The sequence below is a fragment of the Thalassophryne amazonica genome, chromosome 16 (assembly GCF_902500255.1).
Source record: "Thalassophryne amazonica chromosome 16, fThaAma1.1, whole genome shotgun sequence".
NCBI lineage: Eukaryota > Metazoa > Chordata > Actinopteri > Batrachoidiformes > Batrachoididae > Thalassophryne > Thalassophryne amazonica.
In genome coordinates, this window is record NC_047118.1 from 4,948,438 (window position 1) to 4,973,407 (window position 24,970).

Below are 24,970 nucleotides of genomic sequence, written 5' to 3' on the forward strand. Positions count from 1 at the left end.
GCTACGTTGTATGCGTTTTGTTTGTGTACGATCATTTCTCCCAAAATACAATAATTTTGAGGTTTTGGTACGATAGTTGCATATTTCCTATCTGGCAACACTGGGCATAACCCACAATTTGACCATGTTGACTGCAGATATTAAAAATAACAACACAATATATTCAACACTAAACACCTTCAAAGAGGCCTACATGTAGTAGTTTCAAGAGATGAACACTTTCAAAACATGTACTAGGTGGAAACCATTATTATTAAATGGAACAAACTTCACTTTATTTTGGCAAATAAAATAAATCATAATAAATATAATAAATAGCAAATAAAACAAAATATAATCAAATGGAATTTGACATCATTACCATTGATCAAATAGGAGCATTTCTATACAAAAGTAATTTTTGATAGGTCATTGTGGCAGCCATCTTGGAAAGTGGCTGCCATATTGAATTTTGAAGTGGCCAATCAGCTATATATGCTAAGTAAATCCATGAGACTCTCCATGCTTATATGGGGCTTATAATGGTAAATGCACTATTTTCATAATTATCTGCTCTACTAAAAAGTTATGTGCAGTTTTAGGGAACCTAATTTGATGCCTTTAGCCAAGGTTTATATAACCATTTCCACAAAAGTATGTTTTTAAGACAATGAGTAACCTACATTAGCTTCCAAAATATGTATTGGATGGCTCATGAAAGGCATCACAGAAATTTTATAGCAATCAGATTAATTTGCATGCAGTAAATGCAAAGTACATATAGCTCAGTCAGCCGCAAATATGATTCTTGGTCATGCTACCAGTCTGTGTTCTTGGACAATACCCTTTTTCTGCATTGTCCCAGCCCTCCCAGCTGTAAATGGCGACCAGCCTGACCTGGGGAAGTCACTTGTGATGAACTGGTGTCTTGTCTGGGGTATCAGCTGTGAACTCTGATCCGCTTGATGCTATCTGAGGATAAACTCTGGCATCAATGGGCCTCAGGGGACTTACCTTTCTAACTCTCTTTTCTCTTCAGACAGAAATCTGAATACAAATTCTGTTCTTTTAAGACATTATTGAATTTTTCTCTGGGCATCAAATTCCAACCATTATTTTTATCTTGCTGTTAATTTTCGGTCTGTCTCTAGTGTTGACATGCCAGCCCAATAACACCACTGTTCTTTTGTAGAAACTGGCAGTGCCAGAAGGCATTGAAGTGTCAAACCCCAAAGAGAGAGGCTGGATCATCAACCCCACGGGAGAAAAGCAACCTTTCCCCATCTGGATGATGGCGGCCTGCTGTGTTCCAGCATTGCTCGTCTTCATCCTGATTTTCCTGGAGTCCCAGATCACAACGTGAGTAACAGAGTCTTACTTGGTGTGTTTTGTTTTCTCCAAATTAATCATCATCTGTCTGTGGAACACCAGGCTGATTGTGAGCAAACCAGAGAGGAAGATGGTGAAGGGATCAGGTTTCCATTTCGATCTGCTCCTTCTGGTCACCATGGGGGGTATTGCCTCTGTTTTCGGAATGCCCTGGCTGAGTGCTGCCACTGTGCGATCCATCACCCACGCCAACGCTCTCACAGTCACGTCTAAGGGCCCAAAGCCAGAGATTGAGAAAGTACACGAGCAAAGGATTAGTGGCATTGTTGTGGCCATCCTAGTCGGTAGGTGCTGCCATCTACAGTGCTGATGCACAAACAGCAGGTCAAATTGCCTTTTGTTTTGTTGTTGTTGTTGTTGTTGTTTTGCTTTCATAATTTTTCAATGTCTGTGATTTCTAGGGGCTTCTATTTACATGGAGCCTATCCTGAAGATGATCCCTTTGTCAGTCCTCTTTGGAATCTTCCTCTATATGGGTGTGACTTCTCTAAGTGGAATTCAGATGTGGGACAGGATACTTCTGCTGATCACACCAAAGAAGTACCACCCACCAGATGCCTATGCAACCAGGGTACAAACAGTCAAATTAGTCACTACACCCAGTGGGCAAAAAATAAATTACTTTTATGATGCTTTTCAGTTTTTGCAAGTTACATTGGTTTGCAATAAATGTTATGTGTTCCTGTTTGTCTGCAGGGACAGCAATTGTGCATGGGGTGGGGGTCCAGTTCAGTCAATTTTTCATTATAAATTACCATAAAATCATTGTGCAATCTGGTTACTATTTGTCTCTGAGTCCCTCTGCTAACATGCTGTCACATGTGAAGGTGAAGACACTTCGGATGCATCTCTTTACGCTGATCCAGCTCTTGTGCCTGGGCTTGCTGTGGGGGGTGAAGATGAGCCCCTTCTCCCTGGCTCTGCCTTTTGTTCTCATTCTCACCATCCCACTGCGCATGCTCATGACAGGCAGGCTCTTCTCCACCATGGAAATGAAATGTGTAAGTACCTGTCTGCTACATCCACCTTCAAGCCCTATCTTGTTACGTGGAGTTGAAATCTAATGTGAGATTTTGAATTCTTTTGGTCGATTTCACACCTTTATTTATTTTTTTTAATGCATGTCTGTTGCAGCTGGATGCAGATTATGCCAAAGTACATTTCGAAGAGGAAGCTGGAGTGGATGTTTATGCTGAATGTCCACTACCATGATTGACAGGATTGTTCAGAAAAATTCCATTCACCTTTGACATGAACTCAGTTCTTGTGTAACTAATTAGAAAATAATATGCCTTCAAACATATGCCTTTTAAAACCTTTGTTTGCAGTTAATCTGTTATTCTTTAAATTGTGGTCTTTGGCGGATGAAATGTGTGTGATTTTGGACCATGATAACAACCTAATAATACAATCCACACACACATGCTATGAAGTTGCATTTGCCCCCCTTGGCTTATTGTATATGACAGTTTTTTAATTTTGTTAAATGACTGTCTCCTTACTGCAAAGGTCAGTAATGACTGTATACTGACATAAATGTTATCTTTTGATCCAGAACGAAACATTTGAATTCTGGAAATGAATTTAAAACAGACACACACATACACCCACAGATTTTTATATATATATATATATATATATCCTAATTTATAATTTCAGATTTCAAATTACTACTGCTGTCACACTAAATACGTGCTTGTAATACCGACGTTATGCTGCCGAACATTACGTGAACTCGTTAACATTATGTTATTCAGTTCTTGCATACACACAAATATATTATGAAACTAGGACAGCAATTTTTGTGGACTTTTATTCATTTGTTTCCAAAATATAACCTGTGTTAATGTGCCAAGTGTAGATGAATTTAGCAATGGCAAACATTTAATCAATTTATCATTACTGTTACCATATAGACTTTAACTAGAAAGTGCTTCTGTGTGTCTTTTCCAGCTATATGAAGACATTGTGGACAATTGCTTTCATGATTATACGGGATGGGAAATAATAGGTGTGATTTAACCATGTGTTCTATGACAATTTAAAAAAATGTGGAACAGTAGATTTTGCTTTAAAGTCTGGGCTTGAAACACTGTATTCTGGCTTTTTATATATATATATATATATATATATATATATATATATATATCTATCTATATATATATAGAAAATATATATATATTTTTTTTTTATTTAAATTGTGTTATGTTGTAAAAACAGACGCAGCCTAAACCAAACAATGAGGTTTAGGATTACAATTTGGGGAGGTGATGGTCTGGAGATGATGAGGCTGGATTCCCTGTCAGACAGGAAAACTACACACATGCCCTTGAGCAAGGCCCCTTACTCCACAAATTGTTCCCAGTGTGCAGTTGAGCGGCTTGGATGGCGGCACTCTGACCTCTGTGTGTGAACGGGTGAATGTGAGACAGTGCTATAAAAATGCTGCACATTTATTTAAGAAGGTGTTTGTGTAATTGTCAGGCTGTCTAACTGGAAACAGGTGCTTACAGATGGTAAACTTGTATTGTTATGGATACTAACATATATGTGTATGTGTTTTGTATATGCTGGTACCATTATGAAATGAAATAAATCAGATGCAAGACAAATGGAAGTCTTAAGATCCTCTTTCTAACTTTATTTGACATCAGGGACGTTTAAAATTTAAAATAACTAAGTGTGCAGGCATGATTGCGCATGTCGTCATATCTCCGACAGCCTGTGAATGCAACACAAAAAAAACAACAAAAAAAACCCCAAGGCTCATCATTTGTTTTCGATGAATCGGACGGACGTGATTGGACGACGGCAGGTTCCGCCCACCAAACACGCACAAGGTGGAGTTGCGAAGAAGAAAGAAGGAGAGAGATGAGAAAGAGAGAGAGAGAGAGAGAAAAAAAAAAAAAAAAAAACAGGGCCAAAATGAAACTGATGAACGGCCGATGAAATGTGTGAAAGTCGACTCGGTCGGGGAGGAGGGGGGCTCTGACAAAAATACTCATCTCCAAAGTGGAAACCTGAAACAACAACAAAAAAAAAAAAAAAATCACATCGGTTGCGCCAACATTATATAATCATAATCACACATGATTATTTTCCCTCCATTTTCAGTAAAGTTTCCACTTCCAGTCAAAATGCCCGGTGTTCGGACACCGTTTCGGGTTCGAGCGCGGCGGCGGCTGCTCGGCGTGACGGAGGCCGCGCAGCTGGTGCGCGCTGAGCGCAGTGAGATGGAGGCGGAGGGGGAAGGAGCGTCTCTGCGGGGACCAGAGCCCGGGACGGACGGCGCAGTGCTGGCTAACGTTCAACCCTCCCCTTCTTTCTCCACAGTGACACGCTGACGGGTGAGGTAAGCGAGCGGAACGGCTCCGGCTGAGCAGAACGACCGAAAATATCTCGATATACAAGAATAAATATTTCATTTCCGTTTATGTTGATTTTTATTAACAAAAAATAAAAGGAAGCGGCGGCGTCTTTGTTTCGGTGAAATGTGAAAGTCAACCTCCGCGCGGTGACTTAGGTCGCCATAACCCGAGTTAGCTGTCCTCGCCGGCGGTTTTGAAACAGCGCTGTTTCCCCTAGTAAATACACTTTTTGAATTCACTTTCTTCGTTATATTTCAACATCTCGTGTCGTGGAAAGGTTATCGTGTGCGTGGTTGGTTGGTTGGTTGGCGGTGGTGGGGGGCGGGTAGAATCGAGACGATTTGGGCGCCGAGAACCTCCATGCGGCTGCTGGCGGAACAGCCCAGCCGCCTCTCGGTTAGCCATCAGGGATCTCGGGTTTAATATCTCACCGCCTCTCTCTCTCTCTCTCTCCCCCCCTCTCGCTCTCCCCAGAAAACGCCGACGACCGAGCTCGGAGTACCCGCCTTCTCGTCCTCGCTTATCCGCTTTTGGAAGCGGGGAGGTGAAGGCAGAGTCCGCAACGCCCTGGCTTTACGCTCTTTAAGCTGGGCTCTTGTTTTGTTTCAGTGCGCCATTGGACTCGCTCACGGTAGGTTTTTTTTTTTTTTTCCGCGGAGCTGTAAGCATGGCGGAACCGCAGAGAGCTGCTCGCTGTCGGTATAGCTCCGCGAAACATTTGTAGCCAAAATAAAAATAAAAACTAAAGATGCTGACAGCGAGCGACGAAATTGCATATTTATAACGTAAAGCCGAGGTTACAATTAGCTTAAAAAAATCCTAGCAGCCTCCTCGATTTTCCTCTTTAAATCCACTTAAATGTCTTTTAAAACGCAGCGGCGTTGTTTTAACAAGTGCTCGAAATGATTAAAAATTTGAGTCTAACGGCTTCTGTGAATTTTAATCAACTTTTAAATGATAAATCCGCACTTTTAAATGTCAGTTGCTTGAGCCCTTGCTGGCTGCGGTAATGCACTTCCTCCTCGATTTTATGTATTTATTAATTTTTTTGTAAGTCACACTAAAGTGAGTGTAGTCACATTTTATGTGCTTCGTATTAAAAATAGTGAGAGCGGATGAGTTGTGAGGCTGCGGCTAACTGCGACCATCAAGGACACGACGAACAACGAGCGGCCGCCATCATTGTTGCGCTGCTCGGCGACGCCTCGCCGAAGAATGCGCCGTCTCTTTTGCCGTGAAAACCACGTTATAAACACCGCAAACCCGCCTGAAACGCTCTGGGGGGGGGGGGGGGGGGGGAAGAGAGAGAAAATTTTTGCTTGTTGATCACGAACGAATGCGGTTTCATTTCCGCGCTCCCGAAGAGGCGCTAATGGGGGTTGGCGGCGCGGCGGAGCTTCGATCCGCGTCCGTCGGTGACGAAGCGCATTCTGGCCGCAGTGCTTCCAAGTCCACCATGATTCCCCCCGTCGTCGGGAGAGACCGAAAGCAGATCCCCCCGTCCTTGGGTCAGCTGGTCGCCTACAGCTGCCTGTCCGTCCTCAACGTCCATTCGCTTCCTCCTTCCGTGGATCCTCCCCAATCCTCGGTGGCAGCAACAGCGACACAAAATCCTCCATTACCGAGCGAAAGGAGCGCGAGCAGAAAATGGTCGCTCCACTGTGTCCACGATACGTTTGTGATAGGAGGGGAGAGGGGGGAAAAAGACGCCACTAATGCGACAAATCCCGACTGGTCGTGGAGTTTTTTTTTTTTCTCCTTTCTTTCTTTCTCTCTCGTCGTGTGGTGTTAGCTGGCTGAAGCTCTCTGCAGTGTTATTTGAGATTTGAAGCCGTCACAAGTGATAGCCTGTCTCACCGCTGAGCGTAAACGTTTAAGGGGCGGTGTAATGAACATAAACCATTATGTCTGACCACATGAACGTCAGCCTGCAAACCCGACGGTTTCTCATGCAATCGTATCCGTCATGTGGAGAATAAATCAGTAAAATGTTGACTTTTATTTGTTATTCACTTTTTTATTGTCTCATACACATATATACTGTAGGTGGTGAATCACTGCTTCAGGCATGGGAATTTTCAGCATTTTCCCCTAAATTCCTGATTTTATTTCTGATTTTATCTTTGCTGCCAAAATAAGGCTTAAAACGGGTGTAATGTTGCCAAAAATCCAGGAGCTCCTACAGCGGCCCCCATGCTCATGGATTGTCCACACGGAAACTAGTTTCAATGTATCCCTAAAAAATAATGTCAGCGTTTTGTCCACACAGAACCAGCGTAAATGCTACTTTTTTGAAAACTGGGCCCAAAGTTGATAAATCTGAAAATGCCTTTGTTGCGTTTTCGTGGTTACCTTCAGTACGCCACTTTTGCGCCACACCTCTCTGACCTCAGCCTTAAGCCCGGGCACAGGACATTATGTCTGTGTTGGGTGTCTTGGATACTCCACCTGAAACACACCCATATGTCGGCATATTTGGATTGACATGATTCCCCATCAGGATTCTCTTGTACAGTGAGGAAAATAAGTATTTGAACACCCTGTGATTTTGCAAGTTCTCCCACTTAGAAATCATGGAGGGGTCTGAAATTTTCATCTTAGGTGCATGTCCACTGTGAGAGACATAATCCAAAAAAGAAGAAAATCCGGAAATCACAATGTATGATTTTTTTTTTATAATTTATTTGCATGTTACTGCTGCAAATAAGTATTTCAACACCTGTCAATCTGCAAAAATTCTGGCCCTCAAAGACCTGTTAGTCTGCCTCTAAAAAGTTCACCTTCACTCGACTTATTATTCCAAATTAGAAGCACCTATTTGAAGTTGTTAGCTGCATAAAGACACCTGTCCACCCCACACAATCAGTAAGACTCCAACTACTAACATGTCTAAGACCAAAGAGCTGTCCAAAGACACCAGAGACAAAATTGTAGACCTCCACAAGGTTGGAAAGGGCTACGGGACAATTGCCAAGCAGCTTGGTGAAAAAGATCAACTGTTGGAGCAATTATTAGAAAATGGAAGAAGCTAAACATGACTGTCATTCTCCCTCGGACTGGGGCTCCATGCAAGATCCCACCTCGTGGCGTATCAATGATCCTAAGAAAGGTGAGGAGTCAGCCCAGAACTGCACGGGAGGAGCTGGTCAATGACCTGAAGAGAGCTGGAACCACTGTTTCCAAGGTTACTGTGGGTAATCCACTAAGACGTCATGGGTTAAAATCATGCATGGCACGGAAGGTTCCCCTGTTTAAATCAGCACACGTCCAGACCCGTATTAAGTTTGCCCATGACCATTTAGATGATCCAGAGGAGTCATGGGAGAAAGTTATGTGGTCAGATGAGACCAAAATAGAACTTTTTGGTCTTAATTCCACTCGCCGTGTTTGGAGGAAGAAGAATGCTGAGTACGATCCCAAAAACACCATCCCTACTGTGAAGCATGGGGGTGGAAGCATCATGCTTTGGGGGTGTTTTTCTGCATATAGGACAGGACGACTGCACTGTGTTAAGGAGAGGATGACCAGGGCCATGTATTGCGAGATTTTGGGGAACAACCTCCTTCCCTCAGTTAGAGCATTGAAGATGGGTTGTGGATGGGTCTTCCAACATGACAATGACCCGAAGCACACAGCCAGGATAACCAAGGAGTGGCTCCGTAAGAAGCATATCAAGGCTCTGGAGTGGCCTAGCCAGTCTCCAGACCTAAACCCAATAGAAAATCTTTGGAGGGAGCTCAAACTCTTGTGTTTCTCAGTGACAGCCCAGTAACCAGGCTGATCTAGAGAAGATCTGTGTGGAGGAATGGACCAAAATCCCTGCTGCAGTGTGTGCAAACCTGGTGAAAAACTACCAGAAACGTTTGACCTCTGTAATTGCAAACAAAGGCTACTGTACCAAATATTAACATTGATTTTCACAGGTGTTCAAATACTTATTTGCAGCAGTAACATACAAATAAATTATTTAAAAAATCATACATTGTGATTTCTGGAGTTTTTTTTTTTATATTATGTCTCTCACAGTGGACATGCACCTAAGATGAAAATTTCAGACCCCTCCATGATTTCAAAGTGGAAGAACTTGCAAAATTGCAGGGTGTTCAAATACTTATTTTCCTCACTGTAGTTTAGTCGATTTATAATCTAGTGGGACTTGAAGCAGAAGTCGACTTCTGATGCTCCACAATACATCATCTCTGTTTTGTTGTGGGAGTGTTAGCGTGCCACATGCAGGCCTGGCATATATATTATAGCATTTTCAGTCATTTTCAGTGATTTCGTGTGTACTCAGGTATTTCTGGAAACGGTGCCATGTTTATGGCACACTTTTTGAAAAAGACAAAAAGATCGTATCTATATGGACGAGGTCTCATTCTAATGCTTGTGGTTAAATTGTTCACAGCTATAGTTCATCTCCACCTTGGGGTTCCAGTGGCTTCACATTTCTAAATATCGTGACATCTTGAGTGCACAATTTTGTCCAAGATGCGTGAGGAACAGTTTCTGCTTTGCTCAGCCATTTGTAATCTTTGGTGGTTCTTTGTGTGGAAATCTGTATGATCTCTGGATCCTAAGCATTTTATCCTTCCCAGATGAGTTGCTGCACAATGGAGCATCACAAAAACTACCCGTATGACCACTTTCCTTCTTTTCAGATCAGTTCTTTTGGTTAAATTACAAAAAAAAAGGAACCCGACATCTTCCCTGCCCTCCAATGCTGTCGTCTTTGCTGGTAACTTGTGCACTGATTTTTGCACCAAAAATCATAGTGCGTTGTTGGAAAATTACAGTGCTTTTATGGAGATGCAAAGCCACTGGATGCCAATCTGGTAGCCGGTGTCCAAAAAAAGATTTGATCTTGCTTGAAAATGTCCAGTGTCGTGCAACCAAGTTGGTAACAGCTTTGTGTGGTGAATCGTATAAAAACTGCCTGAAGGACTTGAAGTTGCCAAGCCGAGAGTATAGGAAAGCGCATGGGGACATGAATGAAATACTCAAGCAGACACAAGGAATACTGAATTTTATGAATTACAACCCTACAGTCTCATTAGGCACACGTGACAGAGACAAGGACTTGGCTTTTTCACTTGATGAGCATTCCTGGGGTGTGCATGCTAACATCTCCGTAAGATGTTTTGTAAATGACTTCAGAGGCATTATCTGGTTACAAAAACAGCGTTTTTAGATTTAGAAGCATTTATTTCTCGTGAACGTTTGTGCAATATATGAGAAACAGATTAGATTTATGTAGAAGTACAGTTGTTTCGGAGCATATTTTGTCATCTTGGATTAATTTGTTGGCGCTTACAAACCAGCTGACACCAGGCCGCCTATTCATTTGGATTGGTAGTTTCCATGTTGCATCACTCACATTTGCATAAAATGCACTGTTTTGGCCCCACCTAGCTGGCGGCATAGAACCGTTGTCTCTTGCTGCTGTGAAACGGCCACTCTGATTGAAAATGAATGTCGAGTTATCACTTTTTCTCTGTCACTTGTAGCTTTAATGTGACCACAGTAAGTTGCATTTTTACATTTGTGAGGTCTCGCTACTTACGCTCAGGTGCAACTTGTATCTCCCCCAAAAAATCATGCATTTTGTAACTATTTAGGACTTTCACAAGAACAAGGATGAAATTAAATAAACTCCAATAAGAAGTACACTACAGCAGTGCAAAAAAATCCAAAATTACTGAGCTTATACAGAAAAAAATGTGACTTATATTCCAGTGCGACATATATGGGTTTTGCCTCTTGAAGAGGCAGTTTTTTTTTAACAGCTGTGAATTAAAATGCGCCATATATGGTAGATGCTGACTACATCAAATTGGACAGCAACATGACTAGAAGACAACCTAAAACCGAGGAAGCAGGACGTTAAATTATGAGGTAAAGGTTTATGACTACTCAAGCACCTGGAACTCCCTCCCCCAAGAGGTCACTGAGGTATCAACTTTAAATGCTTTTCATTCGAGACTGGAAAAATATTGGGTCAAATTTTTGCCGCTGATCTTGGTATGATATTCATGAACCTGTTGGTATGCAATTAGACAGGCTAAATCGTCCTACAGCCTTTTTAAATAGCCTAATAGTAGAAGAAAAATATATATTGTGCAATTTTTTTTTGACGCATTCCAGTTATAAAGACAGACTGTAAACATTTTTTCTGATTTACATTGTGTTGCTCTTATTTTTCAAACTTTTTTCACTAGATAAGAGAGTGTTCACCCACAAATGAATGGAAACATGGAGGCGTCCACCCAAGACCAAGGTATCTCTCACCTGTAACATACCCTCTCAATACTAAATGCAAGATCTGTTTTTGTGACTATTATAGACATACTGCTATTTTTACTTTAAAACTACCGCAGACACTTTCATGTCACTGGTGTGTAAATGTGAGATCAGTGGTGATTTTTGTAAATTCTGCCTGTGTACACCATCTCAGTGGAGTTGAAATGAAACATGGGCCTACAGTGTAGAATTTTAGCTTTAATTCAAAGGTTTTAGCAATTTCATTAACCATTTTAGAATTATGCCATTTTACCCCTCTTCATTTCAGAGTCCAAAAGTAATTGGACAGACTGAATGTTAAGGATTACCTTAAATAGGGATGCAACCAATGATTATTTTTGTAACTGATTAAGCTGATGTCTATGTTGTTATTAGTATGTTGATTATTTTCTGAGTAGTCATCTTTTGGATAATTTGCCAGTAAATCAGCCATAGATTCCATCAATAACGTTCCACTTTGCATTAAAATATTTTGCCATAAAATGTATTTATTTTACAAAAAAAAAAAAAAAATTCAAGTGCCAGAAATTAAAAAGACAGCCATGGGAGGTGGAAGAAAATCTAGCAAACAGCTTTGCCTCCTTCTGAGACATAAAAGTCAGAAGTAAGTAAGTCCCTTCGGCTGCTCCCTTGTTTGCACTTGGGGTTGCCACAGCAAATCCAAGGTGGATCTGCATGTTGAATTGGCACAAGTTTTACGCCAGATGCCCTTCCTGACGCAACTCCACATTACATAGAGAAATGTGGCAGGGGTGGGATTTGAACCCGGAACCTTCTGAACTGAAACCAAGCGCATTAACCACTTGGCCACCACCCCTGCTTGAGATATAAAATTGTTAATAATTGCAGCCCTATAAAATATACATATAGTTTAGATTTTTATTTTCCTTCTGAGACATAAAAGTCAGAAGGAAAATAAAAATCTAAACTATATGTATATTTTATAGGGCTGCAATTAACAATTATATTCATTATTAATTAATGTGTTGGTTCTTTTCTTAATTAATTGAAAAGTTGTTTGGTCCATCAGTTCTCACCAAATGGTGAAAAATGTCAATCTGTGGTGTGCCAAATCCCAAGATGATGTCCTCAAATGGCTCGTTTTGCCCAAATCCCAAAATTATTCCATTTACTGTCAGAGAGGAGTACTGAAACTAGAAAATATTTGCATGTAAAAACCTGAAATCTGAGAATTTGATGTGAGGTGGCTCAAAGTATTTTGTCATATTTTCTGTTGTTCCAGTGTGGGCACAGGATGACCTCTTAAAACTGCTTGAAGCCATGAAAGTGGCTCTGCCACAGAAAGACCTGACAAAATACAAAACATCTGAGTCCCACCTCGACTGGCAGAAGGTGGCCTTCAATTCCTACACAGCAGAAATGTGTAAGCAGAAGTGGCTAGAGGTCTCCAAAGAGGTAAGGAGGACCTGTATTGATTGTCTATTAAATGCCATGCTCAGTAATCAATTGAATGTATATGATTTTGTTTTTCTGCCTTAACCAAAGATTCGGAAGTTTCGGACACTGACGGAACTGATAGTTGACGCCCAAGATTACATCAGGAATCCTTACAAGGGCAAGAAATTAAAGGTGATTTAATACAGGCATTTGGCACTAATTATACAATAACATCATTTTGGAGGGGGCTGTGGTTTATCATGGGCCCTCCGTCTATAGTTAGTAGCCCACCATTTAATTAGCATCCCTGGTGGGGCCTATGATAAACCATAGGGCCCGGAATAAAATTGAATGTGTAATCATTATTATCACTACGCAAGTCATATTCTCTGTCACTCATCACACAAAGCTACAAATGAGAGCGACAAGCAGTTGACATTTGTCACTTGATGGGCATTCCCAGGGCATGGCCAGCTCATGGTTACTTGGCGTTGCTATGCATAATGTTGTAACGATCGATTATAAAGCCGCTCTGGCTTTATAGATTATAAAGTTACTGTGTTACTCTGAGCTTTTCCTCCATGGAATTAGTCAAATTTTGGCAGAGTCAGAGTTTGACTAATTTGTTTCAGAAAGTGTCACAATGATGTACCTGTATTGCCAGTTAGCTTGCCAAGGTATCTGTAGGATGTCTTTTAAATCACATCAGAGGTATTATCTGGTTACTAAAACATAGTTTTTTCAGTGAAGTGCTAATTTCTTGCTAACCTTTAAGAAATATAAGAAAGAAAGCCAAACATATTAGCTTTACACAGAAATCCATCTGTCTGGAGCGTATTCTGGTATCTTGGATTATTTTGCTCAACTAACCAACATACATCACGGTGACGTCATACTGCCTTTAGAAATCCTGGGGCAAAAGGTTGTATTTAACCTTACTGTTTCACCTGATGCTATCTATGTTTATGCTACTTTTTCAAATTTTCAGTTTCAATTTATTTTCATTTATATAGCACCAAATCACAACAGAGTTGCCTCAAGGCGCTTCACACAAGTAAGGTCTAACCTTATTAACCCCCCAAAACTCCCTCTGAGGAAGAAACCTCAAGTAGACCAGACTCAAAGGGGTGACCCTCTGCTTGGGCCATGCTACAGACATAAATTACAGAACAGTTCACAAAACGAATATACAGGAAATGCTGTTAGTGCAGAGGACAGGAGGGTCTCCAGCTCAAATACAACACCCATCTCTGGATGGAGCTGCACCTTAAACAGAGAGAAAAAACAGAATCAGGCATCAGAAAGACAAGAAATACTGTATAATTTGTCAGCATTAAACAACAAGAAAAGCAGGAAATACTAAGGTGATCGCCGGCCACTAGCCCCAAGCTTCACTGAAAGACCCAGAAATTAGGCACCCTCTGTTTCCTAATAAAATTAATTAAGAGTAAAAAGCGTAGAACTATACTATGCCAGTATGCTAGCCATACAAAAGGAAAAATAAGTGCATCTTAAGTGTGGACTTGAAAGTCTCCACAGAATCTGACTGTTTTATTGATGCAGGGAGATCATTCCACAGAACAGGGCCACGATAAGAGAAAGTACTACTATTGCTTGTATTGAAAATGATAGTCTTTTTAAAAAGTCCTGGGGCAGGAAGTCTTATAGGAGGCATGGTGGGTGCTGGTGCTGACCCGTGGTGCAACCCCCACTGTGCAACATTGCCACAGTACCAAAAAAAAAAACTGTTCCAGAGAGGACAAAGTATTGGGCAGATAATGACATTATTGCCCTGCCTTCGGTGAGCCGATATAGTGTATCTGCATCCATGTAAAGTGATGGTAACCTCCAGGGAATGCCCTAGTAAGCGGTAATATTAAACAATGAGGAACATCTTTATGTAAGTCATACGTGTTTTGAATTCAACTTTGTCATATGCAGAAACATCCGGATTTCCCCAAAAAGCCATTGACTCCATACTTTCGCTTCTTCATGGAGAAGAGGGCAAAGTATGCCAAATTATATCCTGAGATGAGCAATTTGGATCTCACTAAAATCCTATCCAAGAAGTACAGAGAGCTACCCGACAAAAAAAAGGTGAGTCAAAGTCAGCTGAGTGGAAACTCGTGAGGTATGATCTTTGTGCTGGTGGGTTGTGTATTTCATTTTCTCATGGAAATATTTTGATATGTATTTTTTATGTCTTTAGAAAAAATATGTTGATGACTTCTTAAGAGACAAAGAAATGTTTGTGCAAAGTATGATGAAGTTCAGGTGAGATGAGTGTTTATATTCTCGTTGAGTAACGGGGAGTGTTTGGTATCTTCAGTATCTCAACATATTTTACTGAGGCTGCTGACAAAATGATTCTCCTTTGCAACTTTAGGGAGGAACATCCAGACCTTATGGAGAGTGTGGCCAAGAAAGGTTCTAATGTCCCAGAGAAGCCCAAGACACCTCAGCAGCTGTGGTACAACCATGAAAAGAAGGCCATCCTCAAGATGCGTCCAGATGTATGTTTGGGTGTTGTGTGGATAGAGTACACATTTTAACTCTGACACAACAGATGATAAAATTCTTCATCTGTTACCAGGCAACCACCAAAGACATTAAAGATGGCCTGGGGAAACAGTGGACACAATTGTCTGACAAAAAGAGACTGAAATGGATTACGAAATCTCTAGAGCAGCAGAAGGAATATGAGGTGAGACTGCGGCAGTGTGCGGCATGCTTGTTCACTTCTGAGAAATAAAAGGTAGAATCACTGTTGACAAAATATCGTGTGTGTCGGGAATATTGTAGGAGGCAATGCGTGAGTATATACAGCAACATCCAGAGTTAAACATCACACAGGAGGATATTGTTAAATCCACTCTGACGAAGGCTGAGAGGCATCTGAAGGACAAGTCCGATGGACGACCGAACAAACCACCTCCGTGAGTCTAGACTTCAACTTTCGGCAGATCTCCACAGTTGCAGTTGTAACAATTTTAACTGTGGCTGTTTACTTTTAGAAATGGTTACTCCATGTTCTGTGCTGAGCTGATGTCGAGCATGAAAGATGTACCCAGCACGGAGCGCATGGTCATGTGTAGCCAGCGGTGGAAGTTGCTGAAACAGAATGAGAAGGATGCTTACCAAAAACGCTGTGAACAGGTGTGGTCAGAATCAGTCTAGGGTCCTATCTCGCTGAGTGTGACTGTTGTCAAGCAGTTGGAGACATGAATTAGCGACCAAACATGCAAACGAGTGTCAGTTTCACAGTTGATTTATCACTGAAGTGAATACTCGCTGCTGAAACAATGACGTGTGTGTGTGTGTGTGTGTGTGTGTATGTGTATGTCTGCACGCGCACAGTGTTCAGCTCTTATTGTCCATGTGAATAGACTTTGGAGATCCCCTGATTGTACCCAGTAATGACAAAATAAATAATAAGTATATAAAGCGTAGTAGCTCCACAGAAACATGGGGGGGGGGTTAGAACAAAAGTGTATAGTGCACTCACAGACTTGCTAAATGATGTCCTTGCTGGTTCTACTGTCCTCCATGTCCAGTATATAATCCATTTCTTATATGATCCTTTTGTTCTCTTTCTCCTCGAGATCCACCTTGGGAGTGTGGATCCTTTGATTTGATTTATTCAGCAATATCTTTGTAGCAGTGTGCGGTCCCTTGTTTTTGATTTTTTTTTTTTTTTTTTTTTCCCACTTTGGGTCCCCACAGTAGATCCGAGGCGGATCTGGACACTAATATGACACAGATATGTCCTCCCGCGTTTTGGCTGTGATGGACAGATGTCATCGCATTTCCAAAGTACAGCATTTAGCAGAAAGCTTTTCCCAGTTTAAAGACGTGTGCAGTGGGAGCTGGATTTGAACAGTGTGCCATTTAATGAAAGCATGACATCATATTTCCTCACTGATTGTGTGTCGTCCTCACAGTGAGCACATCAAAGATCTCCCGCCGCATGTTCTCAGGAAAAGATGGGGGAGAGAGAGACAGAGAGTGCTTCAGATAAAAAAAAGAGCACTGCGCTCTGCTACTGCAGAGTTGTGCTCCTCAATTAAAAAAAAAAAAAAAATTAAAATGCATAAGTCCAGAAAGCTCAAACAAGAGTCCTGATGTCCACTGCGGCCAGGCTGTCAGCAGCTTGGCCACTTCCAGAAGTGGCTGTTCCCCTCCGATTATCTCCGCTATTTTGGAGTGCTCCACCACAGCTTGTGTGTGTAGTCCACCCCTCCCACAGTTCTCATGAATCTCACGTTAGGAGTCTCAGCGAGTGCATTCAGAGGGTCACATGACGGCAGGGATGGCTGTAGGAGCATACTGGGAGGAGCCTTTTTGCCTCGGCAACTTTGAACAGTTCAAAATCTAGGTGCAATGCTTGTGAGGGAAGAGCGCTACCCAGAGATTGTTGTGTGAAATCAAGCAATTTCCCTCGCAATTGTCATTTGCAGGCTGTTGCAGCCCAGTGTGATAGTACCCTTACTGTTAAAGGTCCAGGGTTTTGTCTAAATTTTATCGTTTGTGTCTTTAGAGGAAGAAGGAGTATGAGATCGAGATGAACAGGTTCCTCAGTGTAAGTCTATTCCAGTGTGCATGTGGCTTTGGTGATACTTTTTTTTTTTTCAAATAAAGATTTCACACCTGAAAATGTCTTTAATGGGGTCTGATTTGTTTTTGGTGCTGTGTCTGTAGAGTTTATCAGCAGAAGAGCAGCAGCGGGTTTTGTCTGAGGAGAAGATCGGTTTTAAGAAGGGCAGCGGAGCCAATAGTCCTGCTTCCAAAAAAAACTCTAAAGCAAAGGTAAGACAAGAATGTACTGACACCCAGTCGGGGTGAAGCTTGCGTGTGCCGCATTCATACACACAATTCGGTTTCATTTTATTTACACAGCAACAAATTACAACATAAGATACACATATATAATGTGTATAATACACATAATAATAATAATAATATAATAACAATAATAATATATAATATAATAACATAATAATAAAATAATAATAATACACATAATACACATATATAATGATACTCATATATAATGAGATAAGGTTAGAACCTTACGTGCCTCCTGAGCGAACATGTTGATGAAAGTGCTAAGGGGGAAAAAAAACTCCCATCAGGTGTTTATTGATTGTAGGAAAAAGTCTCAAGCTTTGCATATTCTAAAAAAAAAAAAGATGAAATAAAACAAAACCACAACGCAGAATTGCCAAATGTGCGAGACAGGAATGTTGCACAGAAGCATCCATTTACATATTGAGTTGACCACAAAGACCGAGTCCCAGTAAAATGAGCCAAAACCATTACTGGTCAGTTGTAGGCCTAAAGTGTGGAGTTCAGAGTTGTGTCAAGTAGTTGGCTGGGAAGCACAATTCGTCTTCACGTTTGCACAGATACAAACCATCAGGTTGTTCTTTATTTTTACTTTGCACATTTTTGGCATTATGTCAGCAATGGAATAATAGTGTAACACAAGTACTAATTTTCTGGCATATAAGTTGCTGTTTGTTTGTTTTTTTTACGAGTGTAAACTAGTTATTTTGCTAGTTTGGGAGACCCTGTGACTTATACTTAGGTGCAGCTTATATACTGAAAAATCGTGCATTTGTTATTCATAATAATAATTATAGTAGCTATTTACATTGGACTTTTACAGGAATGAAAGCACTAAACATGATAAAAGAATAAATGTCAATAATAAGTACACTATAACAATCTATACATATTCCAAATTAATGAGCTTCTAATACAGAAAAAGGTACGACTTATATTACATGGTTTTTCTCTTCAAGGGGTCTTTTTTAACAGTTGCGACTTATACTCGGTCACCCATAAGGGTGAGGGACACAACTGTAATTTGATTTTTGCCCATCTTATTTTGCCAAAAATTATCTTGTCAAATGAATAACCAGTTGAGATGTAACTGACACATTTGAGCAGTTTTTGCCACCATGTAGCAGGCGATGTGAGCATTTCAGGGCTTCTGTACATTTCCTACTTGAAACACAAAATTCAGTTAAAAAGGCATTTGTAAATGTCAGAAATACGTGGGGATTTTTTTTTTTTTTTGTGGGGGGAGGTGTTCACACCGAGTTTTGACCTCCCGGTATATGTAAAAAATTTTAATTTTGAGAGTTTTACAGTTCTTCAGTTTTAGGACGTTGATGGTTTTGCCGTACAGATGGATTTTTCTTGAGAAGCACAACTTAACATTGTGAATATTGAGCTCCGTTTCATGTTGTTATTCTGTGATATGAAGGCCAATCCAGAGAAACCCAAAAGGCCTATTTCCGCCATGTTCATCTTCTCTGAGGAGAAACGTCCCAAACTGCAGCAGGAGCGGCCAGACCTTTCTGACAGTGAGCTCACACGACTCCTGGCACGTATGTGGAATGAGCTGCCAGATAAGAAGAAGGTAACCAGTGAATAAAAATCGGACCTTGCACGGCAGGAAAAATGTCAGGCTTGGATAGTAGCTTGCATGAAGAGGTTTGTCAATTTGTGTTGTCGATTCGTTCATTTAGGAGAAGTATAAACGTCTGGAGACTGTTTTAAAGGCTGAATCGGAGAAGAAGGAGCGGGAGGATCGGAGCCGACTACCGGACCCTCCAAAGACGGCACAGGACATCTGGCAGCAGAGTGTCATAGGAGACTACTTGGCAAGATTTAAGGTACGCATAATGTTTCCTGGCAAAAACACCACTTTGTCCCATTACACTACAAACACTGTAGACCTCATAAACAGGGCTGTGAGAAACTCAGCGGATCTGCAAAATTCCATGGATTTCATCATGGGCGGAGGAGGGTTGTTAGTGTTGTACTCTGTAATCGTGATCGTCACTGAGTTTTTAAAATGCCTATCGCAAAGTGTTATTTTTTTAACATCGTGCAAGTTTTATAAATCTGCGGACTCCAATCTGTATAACAGATACAAATCAGTGTCCACAGAACTCCGCGGAGAAAAATGCCTCACTCAAAGCGTGGCTGTTACGACAGTTGTCGTAAAGCGGGACTGGCTGGTTGCTTCGGCAGCGTTGTGTGCCTCCTGCTCCAAGACGCTGAAGAATTTTGCATCATATCTGTGTCGCAAAGCAACATCAGACAGGGAAGATGGTAAGAAAGACGCTTTGAAAAAGTGTTATCTTCATGAACACACCCGAAAGGGAAAATAAACAGGAAAAACTAACCGCATCTTGTGCCCTCAGGAAACGTGGTAAGAATTTTTTTTTTTCTCCCTGGAAAATAAACATTGTGCTTTTTAAACAAGATTATGTGACTTTTTTTTATTATTTTATTATTTTTATATGGAAAAAAGACATTGTGGCTTTGAATGGATTTATAGGAATTTACACATGAATATGTGACTTTTTTACTATAAGGTTTGATATTGATATTTTACCATGATTTTCAAAATATTCTACAAGCTTTAGCTGTGGTTTTTGAAATGCTTTAACAGTCTTTTCAGTCTTCATGAATTTCATGCAGTTTAATTGTTCTTAGTTAATGCATAATTTGGTTTACAATTAAAGGAAAGTTATATTTTGTTATTTCAACATTATCGTTGACAGTTTAATGAAAGGTTGACTCTAGGATCATTTAAATATGCGCTTTTTTTCCAGGAAATGCTGAAAATGTATAATTGGATACAAAATTTATGTGGTTTCGAGGGCCCCACGGGCCTGAGGCCCTGCCTCCTGGGGGGCCACGCCCCCAGACCCCTCTATAGTTTAATCAGATTTCACAATTTTCATTTCACAGCCCTGCATAAAGTATTGCAGTGGAGGAAACTAAACGTTTGGTGGTGCCCACGAGTTCCAGACTTCATGCAGTAATTGACTGCAAAAGGGTTCAAATTCAAGTGTTGACAGTAATCCTTAAATTTATAATTAGTAGTTTCTTTGAGTACTTTTGGCCTCTGAAACTGGAGGAACTCAATAAAAATGGTTGTAATTCCTCAACTGTTAAATACGTCAACACAACAACCACATTGGAGTTGAACTGATGTGTTGCATCAGTTCAACTCCAATGTGGTGGTGCGTAGAGGCAAAATGACAGAAAATTTCCAGTGTCCATCGACTTACCTGCCAACTGTACATCAGTTTCTGGCAAATAAAGTATTATACCCCCGTCACACATAGGCGGACTCACGCAGAGTGGTGTCGGACTTATGAATTGGCGCACATCCTAAAGTTGTCGAATTTCAGTTCCAAAACATTCTGACAGCCATCTGCGGAAGTCCACACAGTTGTTCAAAATTTGCCAGCAGCCCCGAGTGTTATGCACATGTTCACAACTCTTTGGGTGCAGTCGAGATGGGACACCTATCCAACGGTGGTCCATGTGTAATCTGACGACCATCTGACTGCAATTTACATATTTTGATGGTGGCAAAAGGGGATCCGAAATGATTTGAGCGTGTACGAGGGAACCTTGAGATAGATCGGGCACCTGCCCGTATGACCTGCACGTCCCAAGTATAATAATGCCCCCCCCCCCCCCCCCCCGGAGCGCAAAGGAACTGTTGAAATGTATGTGGCACACTTCATCACGATAATAATTATGAAATATTATCATGTACAATGAATGTGATCAGCAGCTATCAAACTGAAAGCTCCGTGCGCTACTGTACACATGCCGAGGCAAATCTGAACAGGCGGTTATATCCACAATAGACCTTACAGTACAGATATTTGTCTATTCCTTCCCATGGGGGACGTAAATAATGTGAAGTATTGTGTCCATCATAACACAGGCAGCTGCCTCTCTCTGTGCTGCGCAGTAACGCGTCAGGCTCTGAGCTGAACGGCTCTCGCACTGTAATGTTCACCTTCCAACTCTGGAGGAGATATAACCTGGAGCTTGTGGCAGGCTGTTACATCATTAGTAAACATGAATCTCACCTCCAACAGTCCACAGTGTTTCACAGCGCCGACGTGGACATGAAGTCAGGACAGCAGCCTGCGGTTAAAATCCTGTCATCCAAAATAAAAACATTAATTCCATATGATAATCCAACCATCACGGTGTCCAGAATTGCTTTGTGCTCCTGAAGTGGGAAAACAAGAAAAAAGAAAGTTCCCTGGAAAGGCGCTCCATCTGAGGGACTGCATGGCCCAATGCCAGCAAACTTTGAGCGAAGCTGTCCAGTGGCAGGCGTGCGCACGTGCGAGCACACTTAGCGGCCCATGCAGAATTATGCACACGGACATACACGATTAAGTGATAATTACACCCCCGTGCGTGTGAGGAAAACAGCGCTCCAGTCTGCCATCCAGACATTTGGAGATCGGGCAGTCTGCAACGCCTTTTATGGCCGTCTGACAGCAGTGTGCGTTGTCTACATGTGCTCTGGATGTGATCTGACAGGTGTCGATGAGGCAGTCTGTCTGCGCGCCGACACTGCTGACCACGCCTCTTTTCCTCCAGACTGCGTCGGATTATGGCAATGCCATGTCAGGCATGCTTCCGGCACATTCCTGCTATGTGTGACGGGGGCTTTATTTATCTCAGCATTTTAAAGAGAGCTGAATGATTATGTGCACGGCTGTGTTTTTGTAATAGATACAAACCAGAGAGGGGAAAAAATAGATTTTATATTTCTCACACTTAAATATGAATCTTTGCTTTGCAGAACGATCGGCCCAAGGCACAGAAAGCAATGGAAGCAACCTGGAGCACCATGGAGAAAAAAGAAAAGATTATGTGGATCAAAAAGGCAGCAGAGGACCAGAAACGATATGAGGTTAGAGATGACGCTCACTGTGAAGGAGAAGTCAAATCAAATCAATTTTATTTATATAGCGCCAAATCACAACAAACAGCTGCCCCAAGGCGCTCCACATTGTAAGGCAAGGCCATACAATAATTACGGAAAAACCCCAACGGTCAAAACGACCCCCTGTCAGCAAGCACTTGGCGACAGTGGGAAAGAAAAACTCCCTTTTAACAGGAAGAAATCTCCAGCAGAACCAGGCTCAGGGAGGGGCAGTCTTCTGCGGGGACTGGTTGGGACTGAGGGAGAGAACCAAGAAAAAGACATGCTGTGGAGGGGAGCAGAGATCAATCACTAATGATTAAATGCAGAGTGGTGCATACAGAGCAAAAAGAGAAAGAAACACTCAGTGCATCATGGGAACCCCCCCAGCAGTCTAAGTCTATAGCAGCATAACTAAGGGATGGTTCAGGGTCACCTGATCCAGCCCTAACTATAAGCTTTAGCAAAAAGGAAAGCCTAATCTTAAAAGTACAGAGGGTGTCTGTCTCCCTGATCTGAATTGTGAGCTGATTCCACAGGAGAGGAGCCTGAAAGCTGAAGGCTCTGCCTCCCATTCTACTCTTACAAACCCTAGGAACTACAAGTAAGCCTGTAGTCTGAGAGCGAAGCACTCTATTGGGGTGATATGGTACTATGAGGTCCCTAAGATAAGATGGGACCTGATTATTCAAAACCTTATAAGTAAGAAGAAGAATTTTAAATTCTATTCTAGAATTAACAGGAAGCCAATGAAGAGAGGCCAATATGGGTGAGATATGCTCTCTCCTTCTAGTCCCTGTCAGTACTCTAGCTGCAGCATTTTGAATTAACTGAAGGCTTTTCAGGGAACTTTTAGGACAACCTGATAATAATGAATTACAATAGTCCAGCCTAGAGGAAATAAATGCATGAATTAGTTTTTCAGCATCACTCTGAGACAAGACCTTTCTAATTTTAGAGATATTGCGCAAATGCAAAAAAGCAGTCCTACATATTTGTTTAATATGCACATTGAATGAGGTCCAGAATAACTGTCATTGAGAGTTAATGTCTAACCGCTCCATCGTCATTTTACAGAGAGACCTGTGTGAAATGCGTTCATCTGGTGCTGCTGTGGTCTCGGGAAAGAAGCTGAAGTTTGAGGGTGAACCCAAGAAACCACCATCGTAAGTTTGCACCATCCAAGTACTTTGTTCTGTTGTTATTACCTTGTTAAAAGTCCAGTGAGTGATTGTTTGATTAGACGTAGTTGATCTCCATATATATATTTACAGAGATACCAAATTATTTTGGCATCTCTGGTCAAGTCTTCCCGAGGCTGTCAAGCCTGTCGAAATGTGTTTTCTACAGCAATGGCAGGAAAAGAGTTACAAAAAAAAAATTACTGCATTTTTGAACAACCCAAATCTACTTTTTTCCCCTATTTTTTTTTTATATTTTATTTATAATTTTTTCAAATAATAGAAGAAAACACACAAACAAACAAGGCTCAGAAGCATTACAGTTACAAATGATTACAGATTCACAATGTCAAAATGATGCAGAAATGGACCCCAGATTCTAAAAAAGATGTCCATCGAACTAAGACGGAGTTTCTCCATTTGAATTATGGTCATCATTTCACTGACCCAAAGCTGAAATGAAGGAGGAACAGGGGACTTCCAATCTCTCAGTATCAGTCTTTTAGCAACCACCAATCCAAGATCCAGGTATTTTCGAATATTGGCAGGCAGAGATCTCAGAGTCTGCGTGCAACCAAAAATAACCAGTCCAGGTTCCAGTTGCAGGTTCGTTTTATATGCTCGGGAAAACCAGTCAAATATTTTTGACCAAAACACTGTCAGAGAAGAGCAGGACCAGAAAGTGTGAGATAGTGTATCATCAGAAACCTTACACCTGTCACACACTGGAGAAACCGAGGGATAGATTCTGTGCAATTTGGCTTTTGAGTAATGTAAGCGGTGAACAATTTTGAACTGGATTAATTGGTGCCTCGTATGAATGTTAGACAGACATGCGCTCCACCTGGAATCAGACAACTCTATACCCAGTTCACCACACCAGGAATCCCTGATTTCTCCAGTTAATGCAACAGTGCGGTCATCAAACAGGTGCACAATTTTTGTAATCAAATGTTTGGAGTCAGAAGGGCTATTAAAAATGTCAAAAAAATCATGCTCGATTGGGAAATTTTTTTAAATTTTCAAATTTTGTTTGGGCATAATGCCAGACTTGCAGGTATCGAAAAAAATGTGAACTGGACAAAGTATACTTTTCTTTCAGTTGATCAAATGATGCAAATTTACCGTCAATGTATAAATCTTTGATAGACACCAAGCCCTTCTGTCTCCAAACACAAAAAGACTTGTCATGCCAAGGAGGCATAAAACCATGATTAAAACATATAGGAACCTGTACTGATGTTTCTGGTAATGACAAAAAGCTCCTAATTTGGTTTAAATAAATAAAATAAATCAGTTTCACCCAGGATATAAAAGTCTGACCAAATCCAAACCTGCGTAATGACTCTAGCAAGTAAGGCCACTCAACCTGGTCAAAGGCTTTGTGTGCGTCAAGGGATAAGATGGAGACATCTGGAGTGTTACTGTAATCAGAGTAAACAGTGTTAAGTAATCGCCCAACATTGGAAAATGAAAATCTGCCTGGAATGAATCCAGTCTGATCGGGATGTATAATCGAAGCCAAATGTCTGTTCAGTCTAGTCGACAAGATTTTACTTATTATTTTACGATCAACATTCTGTAGCGCTATT

General features: G+C 41.3%; 2 protein-coding genes across 6 annotated transcripts in view; both read left to right on the forward strand.

Moving 5' to 3' along the window:
• Positions 1-3,410, forward strand: part of slc4a1a (solute carrier family 4 member 1a (Diego blood group)) — a 28,974-nt gene extending 25,564 nt beyond the window's left edge. The window contains exons 17-21 of the mRNA XM_034190238.1: positions 1,172-1,338; positions 1,411-1,652; positions 1,770-1,939; positions 2,196-2,369; positions 2,503-3,410. Of these exons, the coding sequence (XP_034046129.1) occupies positions 1,172-1,338; positions 1,411-1,652; positions 1,770-1,939; positions 2,196-2,369; positions 2,503-2,580 (831 nt within the window). The 3' untranslated portion in view covers positions 2,581-3,410. The remainder of the gene's footprint in view (positions 1-1,171; positions 1,339-1,410; positions 1,653-1,769; positions 1,940-2,195; positions 2,370-2,502) is intronic.
• A 1,624-nt stretch (positions 3,411-5,034) lies between these two features.
• The window catches only part of ubtf (upstream binding transcription factor), a 28,026-nt gene continuing 8,090 nt past the window's right edge, over positions 5,035-24,970 (forward strand). For 4 of the 5 annotated variants that reach the window (XM_034190239.1, XM_034190241.1, XM_034190242.1 and 1 more), the window contains exons 1-16: positions 5,035-5,367; positions 10,952-11,010; positions 12,277-12,449; positions 12,540-12,623; positions 14,373-14,528; positions 14,641-14,705; positions 14,818-14,944; positions 15,025-15,135; positions 15,234-15,367; positions 15,446-15,587; positions 16,969-17,010; positions 17,130-17,237; positions 18,703-18,858; positions 18,968-19,114; positions 22,075-22,185; positions 23,275-23,363. In XM_034190239.1, coding sequence (XP_034046130.1) covers positions 10,974-11,010; positions 12,277-12,449; positions 12,540-12,623; positions 14,373-14,528; positions 14,641-14,705; positions 14,818-14,944; positions 15,025-15,135; positions 15,234-15,367; positions 15,446-15,587; positions 16,969-17,010; positions 17,130-17,237; positions 18,703-18,858; positions 18,968-19,114; positions 22,075-22,185; positions 23,275-23,363 — 1,682 coding nt within the window. In that variant the 5' untranslated portion in view covers positions 5,035-5,367; positions 10,952-10,973. Of the gene's footprint in view, positions 5,368-5,812; positions 6,480-10,951; positions 11,011-12,276; positions 12,450-12,539; positions 12,624-14,372; positions 14,529-14,640; positions 14,706-14,817; positions 14,945-15,024; positions 15,136-15,233; positions 15,368-15,445; positions 15,588-16,968; positions 17,011-17,129; positions 17,238-18,702; positions 18,859-18,967; positions 19,115-22,074; positions 22,186-23,274; positions 23,364-24,970 lie in introns of those variants that run through there. The other variant, XM_034190240.1, reaches the window with a different exon arrangement.